The sequence below is a fragment of the Eurytemora carolleeae genome, unplaced genomic scaffold (genome assembly GCF_000591075.1).
Source record: "Eurytemora carolleeae unplaced genomic scaffold, Eaff_2.0 scaffold1409, whole genome shotgun sequence".
Classification (NCBI taxonomy): domain Eukaryota; kingdom Metazoa; phylum Arthropoda; class Copepoda; order Calanoida; family Temoridae; genus Eurytemora; species Eurytemora carolleeae.
This window is the reverse complement of record NW_019397334.1, coordinates 1-18,416: the sequence shown is the minus strand read 5'-3', so window position 1 is coordinate 18,416 and position 18,416 is coordinate 1. Positions and strand designations below refer to the sequence as shown.

Here is an 18,416-nt window from a genome sequence, read left to right as displayed (position 1 = left end):
AAATTCCATCTTTAATACTATAATTGAGCTTTTTTTATCATTTATCATTACTTCGAAGAAAACTTTCGATTTTGATTTCTACCATGAACAATTGAAGATATAATCATAGAATCAAACAGAAGTTGTAAATAACAGCTTCTCTTTTTTTTATGTAAACTTGTAATTAAAAAAAGCTTATTATAAATAAATATTTTTTTGAATATTTGTAACTAGCTAAATAACCCAGCGCTGTTACTCTGCCGTTTACTGGCACTTGAACGATTTTACCGGGAAAATAAATTTTCGCTATTAAATCTCAACTTAGAATCTCTAAACCAAGCTAAGCACATTCCCGTGGGTCTCCCGAGTGCCCTAATCAAAATTTGAGGCAAATCGGTTTTGGGATTCCTGAGGTAAGATCGGACAAACATACAGAGATTACAACTTTATATGCATAAATTCTCTTTGCAGATTATAAAAGTAGAGACCAAAATGTTAAGTAGATTAGTATCACAATCAGGAAATAGAGGGAAGGTATAAAGGGTTAAATGACATGATTATGCTTTCTAAATAAGTTATTTAGGTCGAAAAATGACATACTATCACCAATTTTATTTCAAAATACATAACTAAGATTAACAATCTGATATATAAACACTACTTCTTGAGATTCTTCTTTTCTTGTGTCAAGCCTTCTAATTACACGGCTGTTGGAAGTAATTAAGCTTATAACCTAAAAGATTTTAGTAACAAATAATTTTTATACAGTGAAAACCAGAAAGCTCTGGAATGGGAAGACGACTTGTAGACTCAAGTTATGACTTGAAAAATTCAATGAACACAATTGCAATAGGGTGGTGTAAACAGTCCCCATTAACTTGATAAGAGAAAGTTACTATTAACTTATTTTACTTTGAGAAAACATCAAATTCACAAATGAATTGGTGTGATGTCATCTTCCCACTCCACAGTTTTTAGTTCTCACTGTAATATTTTACATTTCCAAACTGCTCTGTTGTCACCACACAACACAAATGGTGATTCGTTAAACATGTAGAAGATTAAATCCAATTAGGCAAAAATTTACAAGTAAATGTATTTTTAAAAATAAGCTTTTAACAGATCAAAGAAAATATTCACATACATTTTTTGGACCCACGGGCACCGTCGGATATATCTGCTATTTCTTATTAATTCTGCCTGCAAGTCGTCTTATATATCAATACAATAAAGACAACTTTTGATTGCACGATTTTCAATTTTTACCAAGCTTTGAAACAGCATTGAATACACATAAACATGGAAACAAAAGAAACTGTAAATCTACTAGTTCTCTTTGTTTACTTGTAAACTTCTAATTTGAAGAAAGCTTGTCAGAAATTAAAATAAATTAAAATTAAATAAAAAAGTCGTTTTTATGTTGATATAAATGCTGACCATGCTGTACCTCTGTTTGGCTGGGCAGAAGTTATTGGAGCGAATTCCGTCTGAAGTTCAAAAGGTCTGATTTTGCCTTAAAAATCGTTATAAAGAGAGTGGTTGAAGGAAAACATTGTTGGAATTACTTACTATAGATTGTAAGATGGTCCGAGCTGCTACATCCTCCGTCCAAATTACAAAGTCGTTTACCACAAAATCTTAAGAAAAAATTCCCATGAGTTCAAGTTCTTTTAGAAAATTCTGATTAATTCAGAGAATAATAGAGACCCTGTAGTCTATATTATATTTAGAAAATAACAGAGACCGTGTAGTCAATAATATATTCAGAAAATAACAGAGACCGTGTAGTCTATAATATATTCAGAGAATAATAGAGACCGTGTAGTCTATAACATATTTAGAAAATAACAGAGACCGTGTAGTCTATACTATATTCAGAAAATAACAGAGACCGTGTAGTCTATAACATATTTAGAAAATAACAGAGACCGTGTAGTCTATAATATATTCAGAAAATAACAGAGACCGTGTAGTCTATAATATATTCAGAGAATAACAGAAACCGTGTAGTTTATAATATATTCAGAGAATAATAGAGACCGTGTAGTCTATTATATATTCAGAAAATAACAGAGACCGTGTAGTCTATAATATATTCAGAGAATAATAGAGACCGTGTAATCTTCATATACATTCAGAGAATAACAGAGACCGTGTAGTCTGTAATATATTCAGAGAATAACAGATACCGTGTAGTCTGTAATATATTCAGAGAATAATAGAGACCATGTAGTCTATAATATATTCAGAGAATAACAGAGACCGTGTAGTCTATAATATATTCAGAGAATAACAGGTGAAATTACGTAAAAATTATAAACAAAACAATACACTGGAATGAAATTATCTTTCAAAATTGTGCAGCGCAGAACTTTTAAAATGCCGCAAACTATTTGATCCGACCTATCACAAGCAATGAAGGCAGGTGGAGCTGTCAAAACGTATGGTGCATTCCCCAGATTGTTGGTTCCCTAAATATACAAGACAAATTGTAAATGATTTACGATATATTTTTTTAAATTCTTTAAGTTGTAAGTGACCAAATCCGTTGAAGAGGTTAGAAACATATTATTACATATTATGACATATTTTGACATATGTTGGTAAATTTTTTAAAGAAACTGTAATATTGTCTATATTTAGAAATGACAAGGCCTGACATCATTTTTGCCAAGTCCAAAGTGCACAGTTGTGTACAGTATACAGTTGTGCACAGTATACAGTTGTGTAGAGTGTACAGTTGTGTACAGCGTACAGTTGTGTACGGTGTATGGTTGTGTACAGTGTACATTGTACAATAGTGATTGTGAATCGAACATATGTGAAGGAGGACTATTTGAAATAAACTTCACAGTTCCTAAAAGAATAATTTAAAAAAAAAATTTTAATTTTAGATTATGAAAACCTGAGGAATTCTGACCCAGCTGTCAGTACAGAAACCTGGACAGAAATACGCATTATTTAAATTGAAAGTAAACCAATCAACAAGTAATCTCTCAATCTATAACAACCACAGACATAAATATCATATGTATAATAAACAGTTTAATAGTTATAAATCAATTCAAACGCACATCGTGTGATAGAAGATGTTAGGTAATACTTTCCTAAAGGCCTTTTCCCAAGCGGCAACTTCCCAAGGGTATTTTCCCAAGCGGCAACTTCCCAAGGGTATTTTCCCAAGTGGCAACTTCCCAAGGGTATTTTCCCAAGCGGCAACTTCCCAAGGGTATTTTCCCAAGCGGCAACTTCCCAAGGGTATTTTCCCAAGGGGCAACTTCCCAAAGGTATTTTCCCAAGCGGCAACTTCCCAAGGATATTTTCCCAAGAGGCAACTTCCCAAGGGTACTTTCCCAAGCGGCAACTTCCCAAGGGTATTTTCCAAAGTGGCAACTTCCCAAGGGTATTTTCCAAAGTGACAACCCCCAAAAGAGAGAAAGGGACTGTAGTATGAGTAACCCATGTTTTAAATATTACAACTTTTCATTACATTAAACTGTTTGACCTGCTGTAGCTACAGGGCTGTTCGGACCAGTAGCTGTATATCCACAACCCATTCTACCTCTGTATCAAAAGGAATAAACTTGAAGGGACTGTTAACGTAATTTCAAGTGACCTTTCATTCAAAGAGACATCCCCCATTCACAACAGTACCCGTGAAACCTGGTCAAGGATGTGAGACATGTCCTTATTAATCTACTAAAACACTTTTATTAGGTAACAACTTTGTTTAAAAGAAAAATAGTTTCAAATGTGGCAGCATATAAAGATTTAATTTCGAATGTTGGAATACTGCTTTTAACATAAAAAATACTAAAGTTTAAGGTACGATAATAACAGAACAGCTGGACGGTGATTAAACTGTACAGTGTACATAGCGTACACAGGGTTTCAGAAAGATTTAAGGGCTATTTAACACATTTACAGACAGAGCCCTCTCTACTTGATGAATAGTACAAAGGGTTGAAGAATACTGTAAATTAGCCAGTACTCTCTTTGCCTAGAGGGTCACTTGAAATTACGCTTACAGTCCCTTTAACGGAATTATCTACAAATTTTAAGTTGAGAATTGTAACATCTGAAAAGTTTCTTTAGTTTATTGCAAAATAATCCCCTAGATTTTCTTATTTCTAATTTTTTCTTATTTTGAAACTTCTTGACAGGAACAAGTATCATGAACTAAAGAAGATCAACACAGACCGCAATTTTTTTCAAGAAAATGTGAAATTAACACTTATTCTTTAATCTATGAGGTTAATTAAAAAGATATCTTTTTTTGGAAAATTTTTAAAGGGGTAAATTTCAAGTATATTTCAATATCTGTGAATTAAAAGGGGAAGGTCAAGGTGCTGGTTAATTGAAAAAAATTCTTGACTTGTTTTTATTTTAAAACCAGAGAAAATTTTAAATTCATAAATCCATTTTAAGTTTTTTATAGTTGGAACAAAAACAATGATATAATATATTTATTCTAGACTGCTTAGGTTCTAGGATAGATCTTGAAAATATATTTTACTGCTGCAAAAAACCCCAAAAAATAAAAATCATATACATGCCAAGAGATAATATAATATCCAAATATATGAAAAATCATTTAAATTCCAACAAAGGATTACCTAATTGCTGGAGCGGCTGGATTCACGTTTACAGCGAAACTAAAATATAATATTTGTTGTATTTTGAGATAAATTGTATGATATTTATTGTAGAAATATGATTTTAATATTTGAGATAAATTGTATGATATTTATTGTAGAAATATGATATTAATATTTGAGATAAATTGTATGATATTTATTGTAGAAATATGATATTAATATTTGAGATAAATTGTATGCTATTTATTGTAGAAATATGATATTAAAATTGCATGATAATTTTGTTCACCCGTTTATTTCCGAATCAACATCTGGGGGGGTGTATCCAATAACACACATCTCCTTCTCACGCCGGATACAGGTTCGAAGGTTTCCTGTGAAAATTTGATTGTATTAAATTAAAGGGATTGGCAACGAAATATAACCTGATAAATAAAACTTGTACTTGTACTTCTACTTGTACTATTTTTCTAGATATGAAAACTGGTACTTGTACTATTTTTCTAGATATGAAAACTGGTACTTGTACTATTTGTCTTGATATGAAATCTGGTACTTGTACTATTTTTCTAGATATGAAAACTTTTACTTGTACTTGTGCTTGTACTATTTTTCTAGATATAAAAACTGGTATTTGTACTTGTACTTGTACTATATTCTAGATATGAAAACTGGTATTTGTCTTATTTTTCTAGATATGAAAACTTGTACTTATACTTGCACTTGTACTAATTTTCTAGGTTTTAAAACTGGTACTTGTACTATTTTCTAGATATGAAAACTGGTACTTGTACTAATTTTTTAGTTATGAAAACCGGTACTTGTACTTACATTATTTTTCTAGATATGAAAGCTGGTACTTGTACTTGTACTTGTACTTGTACTATTTATCTAGATATGAAAACTGGTACTTGTACTTGTACTTGTACTATTTTTCTAGATATGAAAACTGATACTTGTACTTTTTTCTAGATATTAAAACTGTTTCTTATACTTGTACTTGTACTATTTTTCTAGATTTGAAAACTGTTACATGTATTTGTACTTGTACTATTTTCTAGATATAAAAACTGGTACTTGTACTATTTTCTAGATATGAAAACTGGGACTTGTACTATTTTCTAGATATGAAAACTGGTACTTGTACTTTTTTCTAGATATGAAAACTGGTACTTGTACTTGTACTTGTACTATTTATCTAGATATGAAAACTGGTACTTGTACTTGTACTTGTACTATTTTTCTAGATATGAAAACTGTTTCTTATACTTGTACTTGTACTATTTTTCTAGATTTGAAAACTGGTACATGTACTTGTACTTGCACTATTTTCTAGATGTGAAAACTGGTACTTGTACTATTTATCTAGATATGAAAACTGGTACTTTCTTATACTTGTACTTGTACTATTTTTCTAGATTTGAAAACTGGTACATGTACTTGTACTTGCACTATTTTCTAGATGTGAAAACTGGTACTTGTACTATTTATCTAGATATGAAAACTGGTACTTATACTTTTACTTGTAGTATTTTTCTAGATATGGAAACTGGTACGTATACTTGTACTTGTACTATATTTTAGATATAAAAACTGGTACTTGTACTATTTATCTAGATATGAAAACTGGTACTTGGTCGTGAAGTAGGTACAAAGTTAAAGGAGGAGAGGAAGGTTTTCCACATATCACACTGTTTTGAATATAATTACTCATCATAGGCTCGCTCAGATGAGACTTTAAGCATTCTCAGCAGTGCTAAGCAAAGTAGCGCCAGATCCTCTCAGATCTGAATATAAAAGGTCTGTCACTACTCAGCAGTGCTATGCAGAGTAGCGCCAGATCCAGATCTGAATATAAAAGGTCTGTCACTACTCAGCAGTGCTATGCAGAGTAGCGCCAGATCCTCTCATATCTGAATATAAAAGGTCTGTCACTACTCAGCAGTGCTATGCAGAGTATCGCCAGATCATCTCAGATCTGAATATAAAAGGTCTGTCACTACTCAGCAGTGCTATGCAGAGTAGCGCCAGATCCTCTCATATCTGAATATAAAAGGTCTGTCACTACTCAGCAGTGCTATGCAGAGTATCGCCAGATCATCTCAGATCTGAATATAAAAGGTCTGTCACTACTCAGCAGCGCTATGCAGAGTAGCGCCAGATCCTCTCAGATCTGAATATAAAAGGTCCGTCACTACTCAGCAGTGCTATGCAGAGTAGCGCCAGATCATCTCTGATCTGAATATAAAAGGTCTGTCACTACTCAGCAGTGCTATGCAGAGTAGCGCCAGATCATCTCATATCTGAATATAAAAGGTCTGTCACTACTCAGCAGTACTATGTAGAGTAGCGCCAGATCCTCTCAGATCTGAATATAAAAGGTCTGTCACTACTCTGCAAAACAGGTGTGGGTTCCCTTCCTTGAAGTAAGTAGGTAAGTAATTAAGAAAGTAATTATTCATTTATGAAATATAACAAAAACATACAAAATTAAATGTTTCAGGAGAAAATATCCCTATTTATGATAGTTGAAAGTTTAGAAAAGTACTGTTCACTTTCCAATCATATTGTTGTGAAATTATGGTACGGAAGCAGTCCGATTTTAATAGATTTTACTCTAGTAAAATAAAAATCGTTTCTGTTTCTAAGGTTTATGTTCTTTATATTTTTTGATAATGTGAAATCTTTTTTAAATGTCTCCTTAAAACTGATATAGAGATATTATAACATGAAAAATTTCTAAGGGGAGTATGTTTAAAGCCCAGAAAGATTCCGATGTTTGACTTATTCTTGACAAAGACAAATAGCTTTCAATATTTTTATTTGAAGTTAGCATTAAAAATGTTAAACTAAAAATGTAATAGTGCAATTTCATGGTTTCAAAGATTAAGAAGTTTTTTTGTTTGTTATTTGTACAAGCAAAAGTTAATATATATATAGTTTTTAAGTAGTCATTAAAGTTTAATTTAGTATCCAATCATACTATCAAGAATCTAAATGAATTTGTTTCCTTTCTGTGCTAAAATTTTTGTGTAGTTTCTCCTAGTTTAAAGAAAAAAACTGAGCACATGTCTCAAACTCTAATTTATTTATCTTTGCGACCTAATAGTATTTATTATTGACATTTTAAACTCTGACTATTTGATTTAACAGAATTAATAGTATAAATATACGATTATAAATATTAAGATATCAGGATTATAAATAAGATTACGGTTCATTTTGCAAATTTTTTTAAAAACTTCCGGAGCAAAACTACCTGCAAGCCTTGAAACTTGGTTTGATGTAGGTTGATCATAGTTGAAGGATTGAATAACTCCTGTTCCTCGGTTCCCAAAATAATACTGGTCACACCCCTAGACCACAGTAAAGTGATTTCTGATTTCCACTATATCTGTTTGCTAGGCAGAGATGAGATTTTAAAAGCTTAAACCCGAGTAAAACCCGGTTTTTGCGCCTGCTTAGACCCAAGTAAAGCTCAAGTCAAGACCCGGGTTTGGATGGCCTTTTAGTAAAAAACAACCATCTTGGGTTTTTCTCTCTTTAAGGCTCGAGTCTTCAGCAGCTGAGGATCGCAAATTTCATAAAATCTTTTATCAGGATAAGATTAAAGGTTAGGAAATTGTAGGTATTTAGGGGATCAAGAAGAAATCCTCTACTTTTCCCATGGTTTATGGATCTTTTGGTAAGCCACCTCTTTTGCACCGTCACTTACAGAGAAGAGTGAAACTGTAATTTACTCCATATCCAAATAAAAAAAATGGAACCAGGGAAAAATGTGTTCGGTTTCACCCATGTTTCACCAATTCAAATTCAACTGATTTTTGGTCTATTGCTCAATGATATTTAAGCTTGCAGATTTCTCTTATACTTTTTCTTAAATAAAAGTGGACAAGAGAAAAAGAAGGAAAAATTCTGTGTGACATATCAAATTATGATCAAAATCAAGGACCAAAATCAAGGCCAAAATCAAGGACCAAAATCAAGGACCAAAAAGTAAAACTAAGATAAATTAGAGCACAATAATCAATATACTCTAAAATTTTCCTTTTGAAGTCTAAATACTTCTCATCATAGATATGGACATTTTAAAAAGCCGTAAGAAAGATAACAAAAAGGCAGCTTTTTTTCTGAATATCTAAGTTTATCTCAGTTTATCTTTAAAAATCGCAATAAAGTTTTTACAGAAACTCAATTAACTTTTACAAATCATTGCAACATTAATGACTGAACAATATTGTTTACTTAATATTGTTTACTTACAATTGGAGACTTTTCATTCAAAATTTAACAAAGAATATGATGATAAATGCATCACATTCACAAGGAAGAAAATTGGAGAACAAGAAGAGTAGTGAAGAAAACATCTTTTATACTTTATACATTTTGTTAAAAATTAAAATTTGAAAACTAAACGTCAAAACAACTTACAATTGGAGCATGGTAGTTTTTACTGCATTCTATCTGACTGACCATAATGTTGTAAAACCTGAATTGTTAATGTTGATCACTCAAAATCCCCTCAAGTGCTACGGGCATGTGATTAAGCCTATTCCTGCTTGGGGGGGGGGGGTCAATTTGACCCCCCCCCTGTAGTTTTTTTTACATAACTCAAAAAGTATTGGTCTGAGGCTGTTGAAATTTTCTGACTTTTCTTACATACCCAAAGCCCTCCCTTTAGGCCTAAAACCGGGCTTTAATACTAACTGCCTGAGTCCTCAGGCACACTGCCTGAATGACTGCTTTTGCCTGTAACAAACTAAATCTTTGTTTTGACCCACTTTCACTTGTCAGATTTTGATAAAATTTAGCTTTTTGGAAAGCCTATGACAAAAGAAAACGGATTGCACAAGTTTTGCAAAAAAAAATTGCAAATTTTTTGCAAACAACCTGTTAAAGGAAATTTGCACATTTTTATTTTTTCTTGATTAAAAATCAGGTTATTTCAAATTTTGCAAAAATTTTTGCATATTTGAAATGGCATGGTCAAGGGCTTTTAAAAAATGTATAATTTTTCATTTTTTGGAAAAAAATTTTATTGCAAACATTTTTACTATAAAACTGGATTTTGCGATAAAAAATTCAATTTTCGCAAATTTGCAATTTTTTTTGCAGATTCTAAAAGTAGAGCACAAGAGCTTTCTAATGACGTATCATTTGCCATATTTGGACATAAAAAATGGGATTTAGAGGGGGGGTCAAATTGACCCCTCCCCCCAGCGTATCCTGGTTTTAAAGTACCCCAGCAGGGATAGGGTTAAAAGGTTTTATATACAGGATTACCCACAATGAATGATACTGTAATGACGACCTTAAACTACAAAAATAAAAAGATTCTGTCTTGCATATAAAAACAAGTTTACAGTTGCAGAGAACCATAAATATAAGAAAAACACTGATTAAATTCTTTATAGTCGTTTCCAAAGTCTCATCCTTTATGAGCAACCCTGTATGTCATATTGAGGTGTACTTGAAGTTTGGAGAGATCCACAGTTATAGAGCTTGGCAATTTTTATAATCTATACTAAACCATTTGGAAAATAAGGATAGTTTACCTTTCTTTACTAGCTTGGTTATTAGCATCAAAACTCATTGTCATTTTAGCAAAACTTGGACTGGCAGCGCTGGTTCCCATATCAATATATACTAAACAAACAGGTTCCCATATCAATATATACTAAACAAACAGGTTCCCATATCAATATATACAAAACAAACAGGTTACCATATCAATATATACTAAACAAACAGGTTCCCATACCAATATATACTAAACAAACAGGTTCCTATATCAATATATACTAAACAAACTGGTTCCCTCATCAATTTATACTAAACAAACTGGTTCCCATATCAATATATACTAAACAAACTGGTTACCATATCAATATATACTAAACAAACAGGTTCCCATATCAATATATACAAAACAAACAGATATCAATATATACTAAACAAACTGGTTCCCATATCAATATATACTAAACAAACAGGTTCCTATATCAAGATATACTAAACAAACTGGTTCCCTCATCAATTTATACTAAACAAACTGGTTCCCATATCAATATATACTAAACAAACTGGTTACCATATCAATATATACTAAACAAACTGGTTCCCATATTAATATATGCTAAACAAACTGGTTCCCATATCAATTTAAACTAAACAAACTGGTTCCCATATCAATATATACTAAACAAACTGGTTCCCATATCAATATACACTAAACAAACTGGTTCCCATATTAATATATACTAAAAAAACTGGCTCCCATATCAGTATATACTAAACAAACTGGTAACCATATCAATATATACTAAAAAAAACTAGCTCCCATATCAGTATATATACCGAACAAACTGGTTCCCATATCAATATATACTAAACAAACTGGTTCCCATATCAATATATACTGAACAAATATATCAAATGTATATTTACACTGAAGGCAGTATTGATTAAAGCTATTTAATGAAGATTTTTAGTTAAGGGCAAAAGTGAGATTTTAAAGTAATTTTTTTATCGATCCCACGCTTAGGGGGGTCTGGGGCCAGCCCCCCCCCCTGTACGCCCCTGCTGTCTTGCCCCTTTTATGTAAGAATAGTTTAAAGTTAAAATAAGTGTATCTGACATTAAAAAAAACTATAAAGAATGTAAAAGACGGAAAAAGAGTGAAAAGACGTAAAAAAAACTTAAAAACACCTAAAAACTTTTAAATACAAAAGTTATGAAAAGACGTTACAAAGACGTAAAAAGACAGAAATAAACATTAAAAAAACAAAAAACTTTAAAAGACGTAAAAACATAAAAGAGGAAAGAGAGAAATTAAAAAGTAAAACACATAATAATAGTTGTGACCTACCATGCTGGCCAGGATTGTATCCACACAAGTTTATTCCATTTGTTTTTGCTCCTACAAACAAGAAATTCTAGGGGATTGCATGATTTTTCTTCTTCTTATAAAATTAGGAAATTAAAAACGTGTTTTCTAAAGTAAGTTTATTGTCTCCTTTTGTGTCTATCAACAAGGTCAGTAAAAAAGATGTTAAATTTTGAAAAAAATTGTAAATTATGTCATTATTGCATTCCAAAATGTTTGTGTAATTTTGGTCAGAAAGCTGAACTTGTGTAAAATGCGCAGTTTTCTTGCTACGATTTCTAAATTCCGATGGAAACCATCATAGAAAATAATCACTTTCCCACATTACCAGACAACGTCAATGCAAGGTCAGAACTACGTCACTCAGAAAGTGGGAATATTTTACCTGCGGGGGTAAAAGTAACCCAATCTGTGTCTGCGCTACATTCCTGAACAAAAAAATAAATCCAATCATTGATCTATCGTTCCATAAAAATCTGCTAGAGAATAAAAAAAAATTTAATTTATTAACATGGAATTTTCGTGTAGGGTTTAATTTTTAAGAAAACTAACTCCAATTGTAAGAGTCTAAATCTTAAGTACTTTCCAGTGATTTCACTCAAACTTTATTTTAAAGAGGATTGAAACCAACGAGGTTATAGTAACTTGAATTTCCTCATATAGATATAAGAAGGGCCCGGCGTTGCCCGTGGAAAAAACAAATTTTGAAATTTTTTTAAAATCTATTTATTTTTCTATAGTCTTTTACCCCCAGGCTACCCTATGAGTGTCCACAAAAAATGTCAGCCCATTCGGTGCAGCCGTTTTACCGGCTATAGGGGGTATATAATTTAATGTCTCGTTTTATTATATAGAAAGATACAAATACTAACCAACTGACCACTGCCCTTGAAGGGTCCTCCTAAATCAAAGACAGGGAAATCAAACCGTAACTAAAAACAACTAGTATAAGAAAGTGGTTTTTTGATTATGGTGAATTATAATTTTTGTAAAACTTTTTACTAAATTTTTTTGAATGTTATAAATAGCTTATTAAAAAGTGTAATTTTTTCTTCTTTTTTACCTGGCATACGTCACTGTTAATTCTATAAATGTTAAAGGTGCAAATTCTATCCGAACTAAAAATAGAACAGAATAGTTTACAAACTCAAAAAATGTTTTCTAATTAGAATAACAAATGGATGAAGTTTAAAAAAAATATATTTAACATTTTTTTAATGTCAAAACATCTGATTGCTCATCAGTGATTTCTGGCTTTCTGGGGTGGAGTAAATATCTATTTGACGCCAGTTCTAGTTATGTCACTGAAGTTAAGCACTCTTATCCACTGCCAGTAACTGGATTGGTGTCCAGTCTGGTGTTCACAGGTTCGATTCCCGTACTCCACCTATAACCCTATGCTTTCAGAAAAAATTTGATGCCTACGTCTGGTTAAGCAGTTATGACCACCTGATGGATGTAGGAGGGCAGAGGGGCGACTGTCAACATCTCTGGCAGCGAAAGGGTGTGTGCTTACTACTCAACAAGAACGAATCTTTAAGTGGATTGATCTAAGTGAATGATGATGAAAAGAAGAAAGGTGGACAAGCAGGGAGAGTCTACGATTGCCATGTATGTGGAGGTATCCAATCCGGGCTTACAAATTATTGAGAGTAATGTTTCCTGTCTATAAGGCACCCGAGCCTCATTCCAGTATGAAGAATTCCTGCACTCTATTATTCTCAGGCCTAAGAAGTTCTTGAGCATCTGGATTCTTGTCAACCCTCTTCTCAGTATGAATGAAGCGTGGATGGATGAATGTGCTGCCAGATTACAACCCCTGGTAAATCAATAAAAACCCATAGAGCACCAAACCTTTGCAACAGAAAAAATTCCAAGATTTGATCGTAACAACTACTTATACAGCCATAATCTGATCCTCATAAAACTGTGGAATAGGAAAACCATATTTAAACAATCTTTTTGTTTATTAGATGTTGTTACAATAGTAGCTTAAAAATAAGTTAATCATTTACTCTACCATTTCATATTTTTTCTTTCTTTTTTCCATCTAAATGATTGAACTATAGATATTGAATTTCTAATATTAATACTGTGAACTCTGTTGAAAAAGTTGTTAAGAATTTCGAGCAAAGTGTTATAGTTACCTAACAGAGAAAGCAGAAGGGTATCCTGGGTTTTGAATATAAGTCTGGTTTCGTGTTATTTCACCTCCACAGGTTGAAATGGAATCTATCGGAGAAAAAATTTTCATGCAAAAGTTTTTTGTTACGAAACATTCCAACCCATCGGTACCCTTAATAATAGCTTTGTTTGATCAAGTATGAATTCGATATCAATGTTATGATTTTGAAAACTGATTATTTCAAATTGTGGTTTCTTTACAAAAGATAAATGCGTATTTCTACTGCAGAATCTAGAATATCGTTGCGTACATTGCCATATTTACATGGACGGTCATAATTACGTTTAAAGTTAATTTAATCCTCTTTATCCTCTACAAAAATTTCTCCTTCTGAAGATTAACTACAAAATTTAAAATCTTAAAGGGAATGTCTGCGTAATTTCAAGTGCCCCTCCATGATTTACAACGGTAACCTTAAAACCTTTAACTGTTCATTGAGTAAAGAAGGCTCTGTCTTTAATCAAATCTATTGAAAACCTCTTGAATTTCGGTAAAAACGCGGTGTACGCTGTGTAGAAAGTAAATTTTGATATTTCTAAAATTGAAAACAAATAAAGTGTTCAGCAGTTTTTAAAGATTAATGAAAACAGCCTCGATTTAAGGGTACCGATGTGAATTAGACGTATGCCATCTTTGTGTGGAATGTCACTTGAAATTATGTTACAGTCCCTTTAAATCTGTTCATCCTCTTTAAAACTTTCTTCTTCTGAAAAATTACTGCAACATTTTTAACATCAAAAACTAAAAGTTTCAGCTTTGGTTAAACCACGGACCAGCTAGACTGAATGGGATTTACTAAGTTTTATGCATTCACTGCTCTTCACAGCGGCCAGCGGGTCCAGTTGGTTTGTTATGGAGCAAAAATCCAATTTTCTTTCTTAAAGCCAATTGTGAATTTTTAAATGAACGTTGTGTTTTCGAGCTTCTTCAAACCGACTTATTCGCCCCGTACGTGTCAACCCTGTAACCTGGATAGTTTTGCTATGGGTTAAACTTACAGAAGCAGCAGATTCCGAAGTTCTGAGCACATGTTCCTTGATTTTGCCCTCCAGTTCCAATACACGCACTGCACAGGAACAACTTAGTGTACTGGTACTCTATAGTTTGTATATATAGTTTTAGGATTGTACTCAGCACATATCGTTTTATCACATGCAATGTAAAGACTTTTGTAACTGTATAGTACTTAGTACATTGTTTAATAGTGTACGGTTCTCATTTCATATCGTTTTTATAGTTTACAAGGTTTAAATAGTTTGTATTTTGTACTCGGGTTGTACAAGCACTGTACACTTGCAGGCTAAATTTAGTGTGCTATAATCTGTAGTCTGTACATATAGTTTTATTGCAGTGTTGTGTATAAGATTGAATTAATGAACTGTACTTTGTAAATAATGTTGTCTTACAGTGTAAAGGCTCATTTAGTGTATTGTACATATTAATCATATTTTTATAGTGTACAGGATTGATTTAGTGTACTGTACTCAATACATATATTGTTTATTAGAGTTTACAGCCTGGGTTCATTTAGTGTTAATTGATAATTCTGTAATTCTTTTTATATACAATTACTGTTTCGCACGCATTTGTGCGAGTGGATTGACGCCCCTGTGGGTATATGAGTTGTGACGGCCCTGGAAGTTGTGTGCGTATAAGGAGTATGGATGAAGCAGAAAACTGGTTTTTTGTACTGTATAGGCAGCTGCCGGGTTTAGTACTACTCAGTGTTGGATCAGTTCTCTAGTAATAAGCATATACGTAGTTTTAGTGTTGTAAAATGCATATTTTTATCGACGAGAATAAGCTTAAATGGCTTTAATGTTTCAGAATTGAAAAGGTTTTGACGAGTATAGTTTTTTCTGATTTTTAACTAGAGATCTTGCCAGTCACGTTGAGGTTAGTACTAAACTAGGGGTTACCATTGTAAATACGGTTCCTTTTTTAGTCATTCAATATTTTTTAGCCCGACATGAAGATTTTTTACCAACTGGGCTCCTTTTATTTATATGAACGTTTGATATAATTGTAAATATTCCTTTTAGTCATACAGTATTTTTTCTCTGGTAGTAAGATAGTTTCTCTTGTTCAGATTGAATCCTTCAACCTGTTTTACTTCCAGAGAGGAATATGGGAGATAAATACAGGGATTCCAATCCCCCTAGCAAGAGGATTCTTAGGTAAAAATTAGAAAGGTTTTGAATATTGCTTTGTTATGAGCTAAGCCTAGGCGTAGCGAAACATTCAATCTCAACTTCTGATAAAGGGGCCAAGAGTAAAGCCTTGTTACCAGGGGTTATAATGCCTGTGAATAGGGGTAATTCAAGGGAGGGGGGAAGGAGAAGGTCTGCATCTGAGAGCGATGGGGATCATCTTAATGCTTCGTCCAACCCTGCCCCTAATCCTACTGATTTTAATGACGATTCGCCGAATCTGAGTAAATGTATTTCCACTCCTAATGTCAACAATACGGGGTTTATAGACGATTCCTATAGAAATAGTTTTGGGACTAGACTCGAAACCCGTCCTGTAACTAGACTACAGACCAGAAGGGAGAACGATAACCAAACTGTTCGAACCAATCAGCATAGGGATGAGTTCACGACCATGAAGGGAAGGGTGTATGAGTGGGTTCATAAAATTTCTAGTTCGGTTATATCAATAGATGTCATTAAAAATGATCATAGTTTGTTTTGTACCGAAATAGATCACTTGATATCTGAAATCCTATTGGGGAGGGGGGATTTTTCTTTAGTGGGAGAATTTGGTAATCTTAAAGATAAGTTAGATGCCGCAAAGAGAGAAGCAATCCAGACTGCTAGAGAATCCATTTCCAGGGTTCCCTCTTCTACACCAATTAATCAGGGTCCGAGCACCATCAACAGCTTCAGCAACACTAGGACCTCTAATCTTGATGATGTTTTCAATGCCAATGATGAAATAGATAAAGGGGGGGGGGGTAAACAGAGAGTAAATTTGTCAAATATACCCGATCCCTCTAATACTAGTAGTTCCAACACCGTAGTGGGTAGGGATATGCGATCTAATATTATATTGGATCACAATTCCCCCAGACACAGGGAGGTTCTGAATCCCGATATTGATCCGATGAGTAATGATTATGTGAGAAATGGTCAAACTTTGCTGGGGATTCTTGATAATCTTTCGGGGACTAATGGGAATATTGATCCCACATTCCGAATCATAGCCAATTATATGGATTCCTGGGTAAATAATATCACTTCTGAGAATAGTATCCATGCAAGTCATTTAAGTAGACTAGATCGTACTGTCTCTTCAGTTAATGAATCTTTAGAGGGTGCCAGGATACAATTTCACAAATTAAGCGTAGAGTTTAGTGGTGTGAAGGATGCTGTATCTAGTAATAAGTCTGCCTTGGAAAGTTTAGATCAGAGATGCTCTTATCTAGAGATAGGATTAAGCAATGCAAGAAGGGATATAAATGATGAATTCTCTACTGTACAATTATGGATTGATGACTTCAGACTCCAATCCAATGCTCCAGTTCCTAGAGAAGTAGTGGATTCTTTACAAGAGGTAATCAATGACAGCGCTCCTGGTCTGGCTGTCGAATCTATGAGAGGAGAGGTTAGAGAACTTAGGAAAACGATCCGAGCAGAGAAACATGTAACAGAAGGGTTACGTAACCTAGTAGTAGGATTGGCTGAGCAAATAGATAGAGTTTCTGTAGTATCACATCCTGAACCTGCCCCTACTCCAGGTCCGCAGAATAGATCTTCTATAGGAGCAGCTAGAGAGAGGGAGATTGTGAGAAAAGGAATAGAGAGACTTGAAAAGCAGATAGAACAACTTATCCGGGTCAATGTATCGTCTGAAATTATAGATATAGCCTTAATTAAGAAGTGTAAGACAGTAGATGTTCCTGGAATCCATTCTGCAGTAGGACATATTCAGAAATCTCTACAGAAATACGTCAATTTTCAAGGTATGGATGAAATATACTGCGACACCATCACTGATTTATTGGATAGAGCCGAGACCTGGTGTAGAAGGGTAGAAGAGTTATATAATGAGGCTGAAGTACATTCAATAAATTCATCTAGAGGTGATGCTACTGAGGTAGGAATCTTCTCCGATAATTCAAAGGTCACTGTTTACGAGTTCTTGGAGTTAGCAGAACTGGCTTATCTAGGATGGGGTAACTCAGTACAGAAGGCGAACAGATTATACAATAAACATTTATCTGAAGAGATTAAGGGTAAACTAATAAATAAGTCTGATTCTTATCAAGATATGAAGCAATGGCTTATTCTCCATTATGGGGGGGCTTCCAGAATTGTCAATGATATTGTTTCTAATTTATCTTCAAAACCTAAACCTGAATATGGGAGTATAGGGGATAAATACAATTATTATGCAGCTATCACTAGTGCTCTTGAGCTTGAGTTAGATACATGCCTGTACTCAAACAGTACTGTGAGCTCTCTGTCCAGACTCCTTCTTCATCAGGATCATAATGCTTGGGTTCGAGAAATGACCAAAAGAGATTTGGATTTCAAGAATCCCGTCGGATATGATGCTTTCCTTTGTTTTAAGCAGATCTGTATACAGGAGAGGAACACTAATGAAGTTTCAAGAGCGGATAAAGGAGGTTCTTCGCCAAAGAGCAAGAACAAGAGCAGATCTACCCACAAGGTTCAAGCGATAGATGAGAGTAGTTCTGATGATGATGTCCCTGCTAGCTCTCATAATACAAATTTCCACAACAAGCAATGGTATCCTGCTCATT

General features: G+C 33.5%; 2 protein-coding genes across 2 annotated transcripts; one reads left to right on the top strand and one right to left on the bottom strand.

Moving 5' to 3' along the window:
* Positions 1–576: 576 nt before the first annotated feature.
* On the bottom strand, positions 577–14,875 carry LOC111713576 (uncharacterized). Its single transcript, XM_023488454.1, has 17 exons — positions 14,647–14,875; positions 13,611–13,695; positions 12,527–12,581; positions 12,336–12,395; positions 11,849–11,891; positions 11,446–11,496; positions 10,133–10,223; positions 9,009–9,066; positions 7,837–7,933; positions 4,867–4,951; positions 4,596–4,634; positions 3,485–3,543; positions 2,885–2,919; positions 2,383–2,450; positions 1,549–1,616; positions 1,427–1,492; positions 577–712 (listed from the first exon to the last, which is right to left on the bottom strand). Exons 7-17 carry the CDS (start codon positions 10,210–10,212, stop codon positions 675–677), a joined length of 693 nt encoding a protein of 230 aa, XP_023344222.1. The 5' UTR covers positions 10,213–10,223; positions 11,446–11,496; positions 11,849–11,891; positions 12,336–12,395; positions 12,527–12,581; positions 13,611–13,695; positions 14,647–14,875; the 3' UTR covers positions 577–674.
* A 350-nt stretch (positions 14,876–15,225) lies between these two features.
* On the top strand, positions 15,226–18,402 carry LOC111713577 (uncharacterized; the record flags this gene model as incomplete). Its single annotated transcript, XM_023488455.1, has 2 exons — positions 15,226–15,544; positions 15,738–18,402. A coding segment is annotated over exon 2 (2,456 nt), but the record flags the coding sequence as incomplete, so codon positions are not given.
* Positions 18,403–18,416: the final 14 nt, after the last annotated feature.

Excerpts from the sequence above, each read along its gene's own strand:
- LOC111713576 (XM_023488454.1), bottom strand. The coding sequence starts at position 10,212 with ATGGGAACCAGCGCTGCCAGTCCAAGTTTTGCTAAAATGACAATGAGT. Across the intron at positions 7,934-9,008 it reads AAAACTACCATGCTCCAATT|GGGTGTGACCAGTATTATTT; the intron begins GTAAGTTGTTTT and ends ACTGTGGTCTAG. Across the intron at positions 1,617-2,382 it reads GCCTTCATTGCTTGTGATAG|ATTTTGTGGTAAACGACTTT; the intron begins GTCGGATCAAAT and ends TTTTTTCTTAAG.